At 40.4% G+C, this 16,284-nt stretch overlaps 1 protein-coding gene across 2 annotated transcripts in view; it reads left to right on the top strand.

Moving 5' to 3' along the window:
• The window catches only part of CPVL (carboxypeptidase vitellogenic like), a 632,086-nt gene that overhangs the window by 267,885 nt on the left and 347,917 nt on the right, over positions 1 to 16,284 (top strand). For both annotated transcript variants that reach the window (XM_086941713.1, XM_086941714.1), the window contains exon 7: positions 142 to 208. In XM_086941713.1, coding sequence (XP_086797839.1) covers positions 142 to 208 — 67 coding nt within the window. The remainder of the gene's footprint in view (positions 1 to 141; positions 209 to 16,284) is intronic.

Raw genomic sequence — 16,284 nt, 5'->3', positions numbered from 1 at the left:
GGTTGTTTATATTAAAACCATCAGCTCAGTTTTATTGATGTTAATCTTATAGCTGGAAAAGGGTTTTTGTACTTTGCTTTTGATGTATTTTAATAAATTCCCATGTATAAACCTATCTTTTTGCCTCCTTTATATTTACAGTGCACTTATCCAGTTTTTACAGATCTTCCCTGAATATCAAAAGAATGACTTTTATGCCACTGGAGAGGTGAGTTGCTGTAAATATTCAGTTCAAAGATCTTTATTCGAATTACAGGAATTCATAAAAGCACATATATAAGTATACAATCCATAATAAATAAATAACAATAAAAATCAATCAACAATAGTACAGAGTTAGCCATCCATCATTTTGCGAGCGCGGACTGCAGTTTTTAAGAAAGTGCAAGTGCGACAAATTATCTCCTCATTGTCTAGTGTAAGTAACAACTGGTAAGATTGGTCCAGGGTAATTGGTCTAATTTTTTTTTAAAAGGGAATTAAAAACCATTTAGTATATTTCAAATAGAAATTACAGGAAAAGAAAAAGTGCAAGTTATTTTGGGTGCTTAGCCCATCACAGGGGCAGCTTATTTTGTCTAAGCTTGATTGATGGCCCAGGGGAAAGTTTAGCAGATATCTAACGGAACCAGCCCTTAGTCGAAACAACAAGCTTCTTTCCCATTGAGACATAGATAGGGTTAGATACAAAGCCAAGGGGTATCTAGGTATTTCCATATTCAGATACCTTGCAAATGTCGTTTTTCTAGTTTCCATCTTAAGTCTGTTTGTTGAGTACAGTGCGTATAGTGCTTCCTTTAATTCAATTTTCTTCCCCATATTATCATTGCTAGGATTGGAGAATATCGTCTTTCCCTATTCTACATAAACTGTTATGAACATAGGAAAGCCATGGGATCTTCATCCCCCTATCACAGCTTAGGCAATCGGTTATTATGTCTTGTGTCAAAGTGGCCAAGTTATTACTCCATACCGAGTGCCAAAATAGCACCGGTCGTGCACTAATAAAGTCTGACACAAAATGTAAATTTAATTCGGTGTGCAAAATATAGTTGGGAGTAGAAATTGGCGTACTTAAAAGTTTTCTACAAAACCGATTTTCCTCCTGCTGTATATGGCTACTGTTTCCAATGCTCCATACTTTGGCCCCGTAGGTTGCTACAGGCACACATTGCAGCTTAAATTTTTTTACAATTGCTTTAGTGACACCTGATCTTTTGGGTCTGAGGATACTTAAAATTGAGTTGGTGGCCTTTGAGAATTTGCCCGTGGCCCGTAAATATTTTTTTGCGGTGCAATTGGCTTGTTTAAGATGCAGTCAGTCAATTTTCGAAGTCACTGAGCTTGAAATTATATCATGATTATTCCAGAAAACTTGTTTTACACAAAATGTTTCATTTTTGTAATTAGACTAACATATTGTTGGTGATCGGAAAAGTTGCAGTAGCACTCTTCCAGGAAAAAAAACTAAATGCTACGGCAATTTAATGGTTGTTACATACATGTAGTTATTTTCATTGGCTGAGTGCATACTTCTGTTTGCAAATATGTGGTTGGTTATCAGTAATTCAGTAATTAAGATAAACTGTGACTCAAGAGTGCATGTGTGACTTTTTGCGAGAATAAAAGGAGAAGTACAAGCATGGCTTTTTCCAGTTCTTACAGCGCCTGCATTGCAGTATCCATTTTTTAAACCCCTTATTGATTAGATAGACAAATTCGTAACCTGCATATTTCTTCATAAGAACTGTCAGGTTATCAAGCACTAGAACTACTTCCTTCATAACCAAGGGCGTAAAGATAAGTATGGTGCTTTAAAGCTTTAAAGTGTAACTACCTTAGTAGACACTGGTCCTGATTGTGGAGCAGCCTCAATCGTTTCTGCTGCTGGTTCAGAAACACCTCTGTGTCTAGAGATATGGAAGTCAAGCTAATTGTAAAGCTTCTCCCACTGGGCAGATGATATAAAAGAAATATTCTGCCTCAGAGGCTATCTTGCAGTTTGTCAAGCTCATGACCATCAAGCTGTCCAACCTCTGAGCAAAACAGAGGACAGAAAAACAAGCAGAAAGGCAAAACAGAGCAGAAGAGGGCAAGACAGAGAGCACTCAGACATTAACACACCCCCTCACAGACCCTCTGAGACACCAATGCACCCACTCACAAATCCATTCAGACTCATGCACACACTCCGACAAATGTACTCACTCACAGACCGACAAGATACCCGCTTAGACACCCACTCACAGACCCATGCACTCACTCACACCCACCCACTTATGCCCACTCACAGACCTACTGAGACACTCATGCACTCACACACACTCACTGTCAAAGGTTACTGTTAAAGTTAGAAAATAAAATGTAAACCTTAGAAATTGACTTAAAATGTCAAAGGTTACAGTGACAGTATAGTTAGGAAATAACAATAAAAAACAAAGGAATTCACAAAGCAAACAAAGGTTACAGGTATAGTTTGGAATTAGAATGAAAAAAACGTAGAAATTCACTGAAAATAACAATGGTTACAGGGGCGTTCTAGTTGGACTTTGATTTCACTTGTACAAAACCATAGAAATTTAGCTGTTACAGTTACCTGAGCGAACTATAACTTATGCCCCCGCAATGCACTGTTTATGACCTCACATATTACAATACTCATGACATGGTCCTTGACCTCACTGATGACATCATTGACATCTCGAATTACACCACTGATAGCATTACTAACTACATCAACCACTGAGCCACTCACAAACACACCCCTAAACGACTTTTCATACAATCACTCATACAACCATTCACAAACCCATACAAATACTCTCACAACCACTCTCATCTGTAGTCACTCACACAGCCACTCACATACAGCCACTCACACAACCAATCACCCATTCAACTACTCATGCAACCAGTCACTCACCTGTACTTCCAGTCACATAGCCACACACTGACCTATACAGCTACTCACATATCCACTAACTCGCATATACAGCTACCCACAAACCCACCCTCACATCCATACAGGCGCTCACACATCCTCTAACTCACCCATACAGCCATTCACATAGGCACTCAGTCTCCAATAAGGCCACTCACACATCAACTCACTTAACCAAACATCCACTCACTCACCCATACAGCCACTTACACACCCACTCACTTACTCATACTGCCATTCAGACACCCTCTTACTCACCCATACATTCACTCTCCGACCCACTCACACAGCCAATTAATCACCCGAATATCCACTGACACATCAACTCACTCACCAATACACACAGGCACACAGCCACTCGCATAATGTATGTAGGAAATAGTCACTCATTAGTAGTATACCTACTATACTAATTAAACTTTTGTAGTAGCTTAGTATATATGTTTAACAATCATAAACTCTTAGAAAATACTTACACTTACTGGATGATGTCATTTGAGATGTCACTAACCATGTCATGAGTGATGTAATATGTGATGTTGTAAGCAGTGCATTGTGGGGGTGTAAGTTAGTTCGCTCGGGTATCTATAACTGCTGAACTATGGTTTTGTACGAGTGAAATCAGAGCCCAACTGTAACGTCCCTGAACCATGTTTTTTTCCAGTGAATATGTATATATATATATATATGTGTATATATATGTGTGTGTGTATATGTGTATATATATATGTGTGTGTGTATATGTGTATATATATATATATATATGTGTATGTGTGTATGTGTATATGTGTGTATGTGTGTATATATGTGTGTATATATATATGTGTATATGTGTGTGTATATATATGTGTGTGTATATATATATATATATGTGTATATGTATATATATATATATATATATATATATATATATATATATATCCAAAAAGCAGTTGCCTGCAGATGAAGGAACCCACAGAGATGTTGAAAATCCGCCTTCTTTATTCATGGGGTGAAAACACAGCACAACAAAAGGGAACTGTTGCCAGCAAATGAAGTCCTTTCCGACGCGTTTCGTGCTTGCCGCACTTCTTCATGGGATGGGCTTTCATTCAGAGTGACGCTTAGGCAATTTGTAAGGCACCAGTAAGTAAAAAGTCCCGCCCACAGGGCGTCACCGCCGCGTGGCTTTCTGGTTCTTGTGGTGCCACAGTTATACTTCAATGCGTTGCCCAGTCTGTCACCCTTCCTATATAAGACACCAAGTGGGTTGCGGAAACAGGGCTCCTGAAGTCCGTGTTAATAACTTCCCCCATAGGCACATCTCCCCCAGCGCCGACTCGAACCTAATCGTGCCAGCAGGGCTGCACAGCGTGCAGCAGGGTTCACAACGCGGCTCAGGCGGTGCCGCAAACAATCCAAAAAGCAGTTGCCTGCAGATGAAGGAACCCACAGAGATGTTGAAAATCCGCCTTCTTTATTCATGGGATGAAAACACAGCACAACAAATATATATATATATATGTGGATATGTGTATATGTATGTGTATATGTATGCATATGTGTATATGTGTGTATATGTATGTGTATATATATATATATGTGTATATATATATATATATATATATATATATATATATATATATATATACACTGAAAAAAACATAGGTTATAGACCATATATAGTTAGGAATTAGCATTTACAAAACCTTATTTTACTCACACAAAACCATTGAAATTTCATATATAGTTAGATGCACTAACTATATATCGCGCACCCGCAATCTACTGCTGATCATGTCACATATTACATCATTCATGACATGGTCAGTGACATCACTGATGACATCACTGATGACATCACTGATGACATCTCATTTCCCATTACTGATCACATCACTTATGACATCATTCATGTGATAATAGAGTGAACCTCTTCAGACTCTAATATAACCTTAGATACACTCAGAGTAAATAGATGCTCACAGACTGTCACTCATCCATGGAGTTACTTACACACCTAGTCAGTCATGCAAAGAATCAATTACACCTCCATTCCCTCAACTAAACAGTTATACACACCTTACTTATTCAAACATATACTAACACATATTTACTCTCTTATCCAATCCCTGATACAAATTCTCAATGATCCATACAGCCACTCATACATTCACTGGCTCTTATGCACAGTTATTTATATATGTCAACTCTCACATGTACTGTGTTTTACATATGTACTTACTTTGAAATGTAGCACTGAGATATCCATTCACTCACCAATGCACTCATGCACACAGTCAACTGCCCATACAGATGTTTCCACATGCACTTTTGAACCCATACATCTAGTGAATCAACTGCTCACACATCTATGCACATAGTCACACACCTCACAGCCACCCACACACACACACACACACACACACACTCACTCTCTCAAACAAATACTTGGGCAACCTATCATTAACCAATATACTTAATCATAAAGCTAATGATCAACATAAGCAGCAGTTTACAGAACAACAGACATAATGATGCACAAATGAATACACTTTAGTCACTAACCCATGCACTCAGTGAGACACATTTAATCACTCACACAGTCAGTCATGCACCTACTAAATCCTTCATCCAGAGACTTATACATCCACTCATTCTTCAATATGTACACATACTTTGACTTTTCAGAAATATACAGTCACTGGATGTTGTCATCAGTGATGTCATCAGTGATGTCACTGACCATGTCATGAATGATGTAATATGTGACATGATCAGCAGTAGATTGCGGGTGCGCGATATATAGTTAGTGCATCTAACTATATATGAAATTTCAATGGTTTTGTGTGAGTAAAATAAGGTTTTGTAAATGCTAATTCCTAACTATATATGGTCTATAACCTATGGTTTTTTCAATGAATTTCATTGGTTTTTTAAAAGCTAATATCTGTAGCTGTAAAATGTATTTTTCTTTCAATCTAAAAATATATTTTATATGTTTGTTTAATTTGTTTTTATTATTTTTTTTTTCGCTCCTGGTTCGCGAACCGGGAAGCTTTCCGTTAGCTCAATTTGATGCTGCGACCCGGTCCGCTAACAGGTAAACGTTCCGTTTGCGCAACTGCCGCGTTAGAAATGAACATCGTGACGAGTCGCGGAAGCGCGACATATTACGTTGCCGCATAATGCGTCTTATGACGCGCCGCGTTAGCGCACCCGGAAGTGCTCCGGACCGCGAACAGAGGCGCGAAACGCAGCTTCCCGGAAGCGATCCGGAGCGCGGCGCGCAGCGCGTAATGCAAGCGTAACTGGTCATGTGACTTGTAAATAAAACTTTTCATTGGTTCATTTCACTTTTGGTTTCCTAATGATGTAAGACTAGGTCAGGTGACCTTACAATAACACTTTTCATTGGTTTAGAACTATTTTTTTCCCAAATGATGAAAGCCCCCACCTTTTTTCTCACTCTGACTTTCAACTTTGTGAAAGGAAGACCTATTTTGGACAGTGGGAAATGGCTTCGTAGTAGCTTCAGCTGGTGCCCCCCCCCCCCCCCCACCACCACCATCACCTCCTCATAGGAAGAAAGGACCACCTTCACAGTTCCTTGCAAACCCTGAGGAGGAAGAGGATCAAGAAGAGGAAGAGTAAGAACAGGCATCACAATTTTTAGAAGAGTTGTCCCGGGTATCTCATTATAAAAATAGTTTTATTTGGCAGTTTTTTTCATTTCCAGCAGGAGAAAAAAAAGTTAATGCTCGCTACGTGACGTGCCTAATATGCAAGCAGAACTTATCCAGAGGCACAGAAAAGAAGTATAGTTATGGGAATCATACTATGCACCGTCATATGCAGAGGTGGCATCCTCTAAATTATAGCCGGGTAGAGCTGCGTGACCTGCAAGACAACCCTCCAACTTCTGTGGCCAGGACATCAGCAGAGATATCTCTGTCAGGGCCAGAGGCACGAGAAACAGTGCCAAACATCCAGGAAAATTTTGTGCATATGAAGATTGTTTGTTTATATCGCGGCACCTTATTTTCATGTGCCAATATGAGTATTAAGTTAGTTAATTTAGCATTTGAAAAACACAAATGCTTTAAACGCCCCAAGAAATACATTTTTTTTTTGCTCCTGTTGAGCCCTTTTCAATGCCTGTTTTTTGTTCTTTCCCTTTCAAAAAACAAAAAAAACATAAAATTGTTCAAAAAATACAAAAAAAACAAATAATGTTCAAAAAAGTAAAAAAAAATATAAAACAACAAAAACATAAAAAAACAGTTCTTTTCAGAACTACCTCCCCTTTATACAAAAATTGCTAGAAAGTGTAACTCTCTGGCAAGCTGTATTTTTTTTAGTTCGCTTTCCGGTTCGCTCGCCGGTACGCGAACCGGGAGCTAACTCCCCAAATTTTTTTTTTTTAAAAAGGAGTAAGTACAAGGGAAGTAAACAAAGAGTAATGTTAAAAGAAAGACAGCTATAGGGACTAAACCAGAGATGCTGTTTAATAAAAAGATGGAAGAGGATATAATTGTGGAAAACATAATAGGTAAAGAAGTGAAAGAATCAAGCATTGAAAATGCAATAGGGCACACAATAGAAGAGTTTGTCCTTTTGGTTTTGCAAATGGATGAGTGGCGTTGCGTGGATGAGTGGCGTTGCGTGGATGAGTGGCGTTGCGTGGATGAGTGGCGTTGCGTGGAAGAGTGGCGTTGCGTGGAAGAGTGGCGTTGCGTGGATGAGTGGCGTTGCGTGGATGAGTGGCGTTGCGTGGATGAGTGGCGTTGCGTGGATGAGTGGCGTTGCGTGGATGAGTGGCGTTGCGTGGATGAGTGGCGTTGCGTGGATGAGTGGCGTTGCGTGGATGAGTGGCGTTGCGTGGATGAGTGGCGTTGCGTGGATGAGTGGCGTTGCGTGGATGAGTGGCGTTGCGTGGATGAGTGGCGTTGCGTGGATGAGTGGCGTTGCGTGGATGAGTGGCGTTGCGTGGATGAGTGGCGTTGCGTGGATGAGTGGCGTTGCGTGGATGAGTGGCGTTGCGTGGATGAGTGGCGTTGCGTGGATGAGTGGCGTTGCGTGGATGAGTGGCGTTGCGTGGATGAGTGGCGTTGCGTGGATGAGTGGCGTTGCGTGGATGAGTGGCGTTGCGTGGATGAGTGGCGTTGCGTGGATGAGTGGCGTTGCGTGTGTGTGTGGCGTTGCGTGTGTGTGAGTGGCGTTGCGTGTGTGTGAGTGGCGTTGCGTGTGTGTGAGTGGCGTTGCGTGTGTGTGAGTGGCGTTGCGTGTGTGTGAGTGGCGTTGCGTGTGTGTGAGTGGCGTTGCGTGTGTGTGAGTGGCGTTGCGTGTGTGTGAGTGGCGTTGCGTGTGTGTGAGTGGCGTTGCGTGTGTGTGAGTGGCGTTGCGTGTGTGTGAGTGGCGTTGTGTGTGTGTGAGTGGCGTTGTGTGTGAGTGGCGTTGTGTGAGTGGCGTTGTGTGTGTGTGAGTGGCGTTGTGTGTGTGTGAGTGGCGTTGTGTGTGTGTGAGTGGCGTTGTGTGTGTGTGAGTGGCGTTGTGTGTGTGTGAGTGGCGTTGCGTGTGTGTGAGTGGCGTTGCGTGTGTGTGAGTGGCGTTGCGTGTGTGTGAGTGGCGTTGCGTGTGTGAGTGGCGTTGCGTGTGTGTGAGTGGCGTTGCGTGTGTGTGAGTGGCGTTGCGTGTGTGTGAGTGGCGTTGTGTGTGTGTGAGTGGCGTTGTGTGTGAGTGGCGTTGTGTGAGTGGCGTTGTGTGTGTGTGAGTGGCGTTGTGTGTGTGTGAGTGGCGTTGTGTGTGTGTGAGTGGCGTTGTGTGTGTGTGAGTGGCGTTGTGTGTGTGTGAGTGGCGTTGCGTGTGTGTGAGTGGCGTTGTGTGTGTGTGAGTGGCGTTGCGTGTGTGTGAGTGGCGTTGTGTGTGTGTGAGTGGCGTTGCGTGTGTGAGTGGCGTTGCGTGTGTGAGTGGCGTTGCGTGTGTGAGTGGCGTTGCGTGTGTGATTGGCGTTACTGTGGGGAGGGGGGGGAGGAGAAATGCACACGGCGGACAGGGGAGGGGACGGAGCGGGGAGAGCAGAATGAGGGTGTAAAGCAGCCGGGGCCTTTGAAGTGAAGCTAATCTTCACTTCAAAGGTGTGGGAGGAGTGCGGCTGAGGGAACAGACGGCGATTTGGTAATGTGAACACGCATTTTAGGTCACTGCACTTGCGCATTGACCTAAAAGCCACGGGGACAGCTCCAAATTGCCACATTTAGTTAAACTTTGTTTAAAGCTCTATAGTCTGAAGCCCTATAGTAGGTGAATGTGATAGAAATGTAACGAAAAGAGTAGAAAACATTTACCTTATAATTGTTGTTTACTTCACTTTTTTTTCATACTTTCAATCTGTGAAAGAGAATAAACATTTGAAAAATATTAAAACATGTATTTAAAAATTAGAAAAGACAAGGGAAAAGGTTGAAGGACAAACAGTTTTTCGACAACTTTGACATTTACAGAAGCCTCTGCTTCTCCAGGCCCCCTACACAGTCCTAAAGATATATATTTTAAACTAACAGTATCTTGATGCTGATGAAGTGAGGCCTATTTTGGAACATGGTGCATCTTTTGCACTGCTGATGTCTCACAACAGTGATGCAATGGCAGCGCAAAAGAGATGTAAAGCCATCATAAAATTGTCCCTAACATTTTAAATGATTGTTTCAGGATGCAAATAAGATGTGTCCTATCCAGAGGTTTGTTTGAGGTGAGGCCTACTCGGGTTTCAAAATAAAACAGTACCCAGAAGTGCAGCACTGTATGCATTAACTTTGACACTTACAGAAGCCTCAGCTTCTCCATGTCTACCTCACATTTCTAAATGTATATCATAAGTACAAAAAGTAGAGAATTAATTATACATGTTAAATGGTTTATTTTTGCTGTTCTCAGAATGTATCAAATTTCACTAAAATCAGTGATTTGAAGGTATTCATCATGTAACAGCAGGGAAAAAAAACACAATCAAAATGATTGTGTATAAAAAAAACCATACAACATAAGAAATCAGAATTCAAAACTCCTTAAAATTAACTTACTTTCCATGACGTCGAAGGATGTCCTATGAACAGCTTACACTCTGTTGTGCTGTTAATATTTTCAGCCCGCCACTTTCTGAAAGAAAACCTCTATCGTTTTGAAAAATATGTTACATACGATAAAAGACTTCTCACATTCTACCACATGTTTCCACAAGGCCAAATCATGTTAGAGCCATTTACAACTCTTGAAATTCTTGTAAGCAAATCCCGTCAATTTCTATTTTCGCAACTTTCAGAAAGAAAACGTTTAAGATTACTTTCACAATCCAGGACTACTAATATCTTACCATTGTTGCTCACTCATGTTCTACATTTCCTATGACACTGATAATGCTTACTATGAAGTAGTTACTTGCATCAGGTTTATATTTTTGAATTTTAAAATGACATTATAATCAAAAGTTTGGATAAATAATCTAGACAGCATTGCAGACTTACATTCCCTCTACTCCATGAACCTCTTGAAATTCCTCAGAACAAATCCCGAGATTCTGACCTAAAATATTGGTTTTAAAAACACCAGGTAAGAATTTTTAAGGTCAAAGGGCAATTTCTTTTTGAAAGTTAAAACAGAATCGTTGCAGAATGACCAGCCGTTTCTGGACGTTAAATAAGTTGTGTAATGTCCTGATGTTATTGTAGGACCGTCATGATATATAATTGCTGCAGTTACAAAAGTCCTTCCTGATATTGTCAACTGCGAAGCAACAATTTTTTTTATTAAAGTTGTCAATTTAGTTCCATCAGGCCTACATCGTTGGAACATTAAAATGACATACTGGCCATATCTTCGTAAAAATAATGTTGACATCATTTCAGATTTACATTGGCTACACTCCATGTTGTGATCAGCTGCTTTTACTAGCTTATGAAAGGACACTGATTTACTGTCTGGCAAAGTTAAATATATAAATCTTTCAGAATCTACACTAGTAGTACTTGATACCCTACAATTCTCGCAGTCATGCTGCCATTGATAAGAAAGCCCAAACAGGTGATCTAAATCTACACCTTCAGCATGCAATACATCAAGCATATACATTAAAAACTCCTGACAATCTTGCTGAATATTTTGAGAGAATTGTGTTTGACCTGAACATCTGTCTAACAGATTTCGAATTTCAGACACACTTTGTATTTTTGTTCTATCAGTGCTACATTTCTCTAACACAGAGTTTAACAAACTGCAAAATCTTTGATCCGAATTGACCACAATCTCTTCTTTTACATTTACTAGAGAAAACAAAACATTAACCACTACATTAGCATAGCAGTTGACACCAGAACTATTTTCAAATTTAAAACCAACATCTTCAACAGAATCCATTTTCTTTCTGCTTATAATTTCAGGTTCATCGACTTTTCGTCTTTTTGCTATAACCTCCGTACTATTGGTCACATTTCTTCGTTTCCGGCCTACCACACGTTTCTCAAACAAAGGATATTGAGGCAAATGTGGCGCATACTCTCTTCTTAACCTATTGTATTCCTTAACACAATCTAGATCTGCACAAATGTTTGTGACATCACAGTCTATCAAGTACAATCCCGATAAAGTTCTAACTCGTGACAATGCCACATATGCCATACCCTCCTTGAACACAGAACTGCCAATATTCACCAAAGCACTATCTACACTTAAACCTTGCGATTTATGGATTGTCACTGCATATGCCAAGCAAACAGGAAACTGCTTACGGCGCACATATAAGTCTTTTACAAGCAAAAATCTAGCAGAAGAACGACCAATTAGCTGTACTTCCTCAATGCCATCAAATTTAATTTTTAATAATTCAATTCCATCTCTATTTCTGTATTTCTCAAAATCAACAACATTACCCATTGATCCATTTACCAGACCTCTTTCAACATGTAAATTCCTTCTCAAAATGAGTCGGCAATTTAAGCACACATTCAAAGTCTTTTCAAAACCCGCAGTTTTAGATATAGTCTTCTCTAATGAATCCAATTTAGATTTCAAATTCTCAGACAAAATAATTGTTGCTCCCATATGCTCTATTTTGTCAATAGCTTCAAGTTTCACAATCTCTTGTTTTTCTAAATTCAACATTTTGTTGTTGAAGATGGCACATTCTGCAAGAGTTGGCATCAAACATATTCCAGATTTCTTCTCAGTAATTTTCTTAAAAATATTCTCAGGCACAATGTCTTGTTCTGGATATAAATTGGTCAGTAATCGTGCATGTAAAGCTTCTTTTGCATGCTCGGTCACTTTTCCAATTCTAACATCTTGTAAAATATTCTTGTAATCTTCATCCTTCGCCTGACTCATATTTTCATGCAGTTCAGCATAATTGAAGTTTAACCATATATTGACGTTGCCAATGCTCCCTAGGCACTTCCTGATATCTTCATGCGTGTGTATTTTGAACACAGGTTGTCCTTTCACTGGTGTTAGCTGCAGAAGATCTCCGAAAACAATGATGTGTTTGCCACCAAATAACACATCATACTCTGTTTTAAGAACTTCTTGCATTCTCAAATGCACAAAGGCAAGCATGAGATTTGAAACCATGCTTACTTCGTCAATGATAAGAAGTTTCATTTTCCTCAAGACTCTTGAAACTTCACGACCAGCATCTCCAGATAACTTGTGGTATTGTAATTTGTTGTCATGCTCCACTGGCAACATTAGTAGACGATGCAAAGTAATTCCTTTAATGTTATGTGCTGCCAGTCCAGTTGGGTAGCCATGGGATGCCCCTTTGCACCGGAGTTAGCTATACTTTTTATGTCATTATTTGAAGAGAAGTTTGTGTACCAGTCAAACCCATTCAAAGAAAAAATCACAAGTTGGAGTCGATACATCGACGATGTTTTTATGACTTGGAAAGGGACGGAAGAGGAATTGAAGGAATTCCACCATTGGCTAAATGCAAGAACGGAGGAAATCAAATTCACCATCAATTACTCCAAAATTAAAATGGCATTCCTCGATGTAGAAGTGTACCCGACCGATGATGGTTTGGTCACAACATTATACAAAAAATTGACGGACAGAAACAAAGCATTACACTTTAACAGCAGCCACCCGCGCAATTTGAAAGAGAATCTCCCATTTTCACAATACTTGCGGGTCAGGAGAAACTGCCACTTTAAGGATGAATATATGCTACATGCTGCGAACTTGACTGAAAAACTATCACAAAGAGGCTACCCCATTAAACTTCTCAGAAGAACAATGAAAAGAGTGTGGTGGATCCCCCGAGATACACTATTAACAAATAAGGTTAAACCACCCCAGAACAGGATGGTCTGCGTCTCTACATTCTGCCCAAACTCAAATGTCTTCAAAAAAACAATTTTACAAAACTGGCATTTAGTGGAAAATATAGACGAGACACTTAAAGACAAGCCATTATTTGCCTTTAAAAAGGACCAAAGTGTAGCCAATCACCTAGTTCGAGCAGCACTTAAACCGAACATAACAACAATCAGCACTATGCTAGGATTACCACCGATCCAAGGCCATCGCAGATGTGGCTCTTGTATCTGCTGTGCAAGTACCGAGGAAGGAAATTTGTTTCAACATAAACAGATATCCTGGAAACACGAAAAATTTACAAATTGTAAATCTAAGTACGTCATATATGGGATCAAATGCCCCTGTGATCAACTTTACATCGGAAAAACAAGTCAGGAGGTGAGATGTCGCATTACCCAGCATAAATCACGCATTAAAAAGAATGTATTAACGGCCCCACTGGTTAACCATTGGGTAAATCACAAACATACCGTTGATGAATTGAGATGGACAGTGATTGCTAAAATTGAGAAAGATCCTAGAGGTGGTGACATTGAGGAAAAATTGTCACACACTGAAGCCATGCTGATAGTCAAATTCAATTCTGCAATAGATGGCCTTAATGAACTCTCCGAGCTTTATCGCCTGTAAATCTGTAGAAGAAGATGAGAAGACCGAGATTCAGACTTCTGTCTCCCACATAGACTGTGAACCACGGCCCCATACACCCAAACTCAAAAACGCGGCCCGTTTCCATGACAACGGACTACGAAACTACAATCCCCATAATCACCGGGTAACCAGGAAGTGAGTTAAAACCACCGAACGCGAGATCAAGGCTACCGACTGGATGGTGCCGGTTACTGGACTAAGGAACAGAGACCGAAGAGCGCAGACCCCCCGAGTGAGATAGCGGACACGACGCAAACAGGTAAACGATTTTACTTGGTAGGGAAACATCGCAAAAGAGGCGATTTTCACAATCAATCTGGATATCTGATACCAGCTCCCTTTCCATTACAGGAGACCGGAGCACGCGAATTTTTCGCTCAATACAGATGGAGATATCCGTGAACTCCCTGCGCTAAGCAATTATCAGTAAGTCGCTTTGTGCAAACTATTACGATGACGGAAACGAGCTTTTTCCCACCAAATCCTAAAACCATCCCTGTTTTTCACCCCCCAGTTATCCACTTCCACCCGAAAATTTCTTCCAGTTAAATTAACAGCCGCAGTAGGCGTAAGACGATGTAAGTAATCACGAGTGAATGTTTTCGTTAAGACTGAATGAATGCCCCCCTTGCGTGTTTACTCCAGAGGCTAAAATCCACCTCATTTTTTGTCCACAGTTACAACCACAAAAAGAAAAGCCAGCCACTGAGAGGTATGATTAGTTCTCTACCCACACTGTAGCGTTGTGAGGTGCTGGTTTTTCCACCCACCTGACCCATTTTCGTTCTCCATTCGCAGGCACATGGTCCTGATGAGATTTCCCCACAACCAGGGGTTATCGAAACGCGTAGACCTCTTCTATTCAGCATTAGGAACCCTTGATTATTTCGAAAAATAACAACATTGTGTACTTGTTTTTTTCCAATGCTTTGTCTGTTTTCTAATTGTGCCATTGTATAGATTTGTAAATAACTGTAATATATCTAATTATGATATTTTGTGTGGTATGAATGGTGACTGCAAGTTGTGATTTTTTGTCTAAACATTTTTTCAGTGTATTGTTAGTCGTTTAAGTTTTGTTCATTGTGATTTATGATGTGGAACTAAAGTAATGTTTTCTAATTGAAAAAACAAAAAGATGCATATTGAGTTGACACATGCATTTAAGTTAAAAATAAAACAAAACTGATTCATTCCGAAATATGTTTCTTTGAGAATCACTGCTTGATTCAGTGATTCGAGTGATCACCCGGGATCCAGCACATAAGTAACGTGGCAATATTGGTACCGCTTTTGGTTTATTAATGCCAGTCCAGTTGGAGCGGTGACAACACAAGACAGCGATGACTCAGTCCTTTCCTGCAAATAACATGAAATTGCTTTAATGAGGAAACTTTTTCCAGTTCCCGCTTCTCCACTCACGTACAATCGGACAGGCTTCAACGACATACATGAGCACTCTTTCTTCTCATGACTTAATCCATGCTCAATTTGCTCGGTAACTTGGTCATATATTTTCCTCTGCTCAACGTTGAGTTGTCTTTCCAAGTCTTCTAAGTTAACCGCATCCTCCTGAGCATGTGCCATGGCTCTTTCTACTTCATTCATAGCAGTGGCGGCTTCATTTTCGATAACAGGTCCTCCTAGTGGATCCTGACTCAATGAAACAGAACTCTGACTGTCCTGAGAACTGTCTCTAGCAATCTCGGCTGCAATCGTTGCTTCCTGCTCGATTTCCAAAGTCAACATTTCTAGATATTTGGGAAAAGAAGAACATTCTATGGTCTCCTTGGCGGCATTGAAAGAGTCTTCATAACAAAGAAAATCTCCAAGCAGTTCTTCTTCTGCACGCCAAGGCTTGAAAAGTTGCAAGAGTGCTAAATAGAAAAACTCTTTTTTTTTCTGGAGATTCGCCGCTCAATTTTCGATGGTTTACCAAGTGGCATTTTCTTTGCTTGACCAGACATCCCTCACTTCCAATTACAGCATACACTCCTTTCTCAATATCTTCTTTGATGTTCCTCTTGAATATGTAATTTTGTAGAACATCATATAGACAAACATTCTCGAGGTGACTGCTTCGATTTGGATAATATGTATCCAACATGTTGGTCTTCAGAATATCGGTACTGTTTGGCTCCTTTTCCGCCAAATACTCAATATCCCGGACAGGTTTTAGAACTCTATTTCGCGTTGCAGCAAGACCAAGACTCGCCCAAACAATACTCCTGGATTTGGCATAGAGACTTGCTGAAGACAACCGGTCAGAACATTCGTAAGCTCCGATTTCTCGATGCGACAACATCTTCAGACTGAAACTGTACAACTTCTTGCTGAGGCTC

Source organism: Lissotriton vulgaris, chromosome 10 (assembly GCF_964263255.1).
Source record: "Lissotriton vulgaris chromosome 10, aLisVul1.2, whole genome shotgun sequence".
Taxonomy (NCBI): Eukaryota; Metazoa; Chordata; class Amphibia; order Caudata; family Salamandridae; genus Lissotriton; species Lissotriton vulgaris.
The sequence above is the reverse complement of the archived record's forward strand: the minus strand, read 5'-3'. Positions and strand labels throughout refer to the sequence as shown.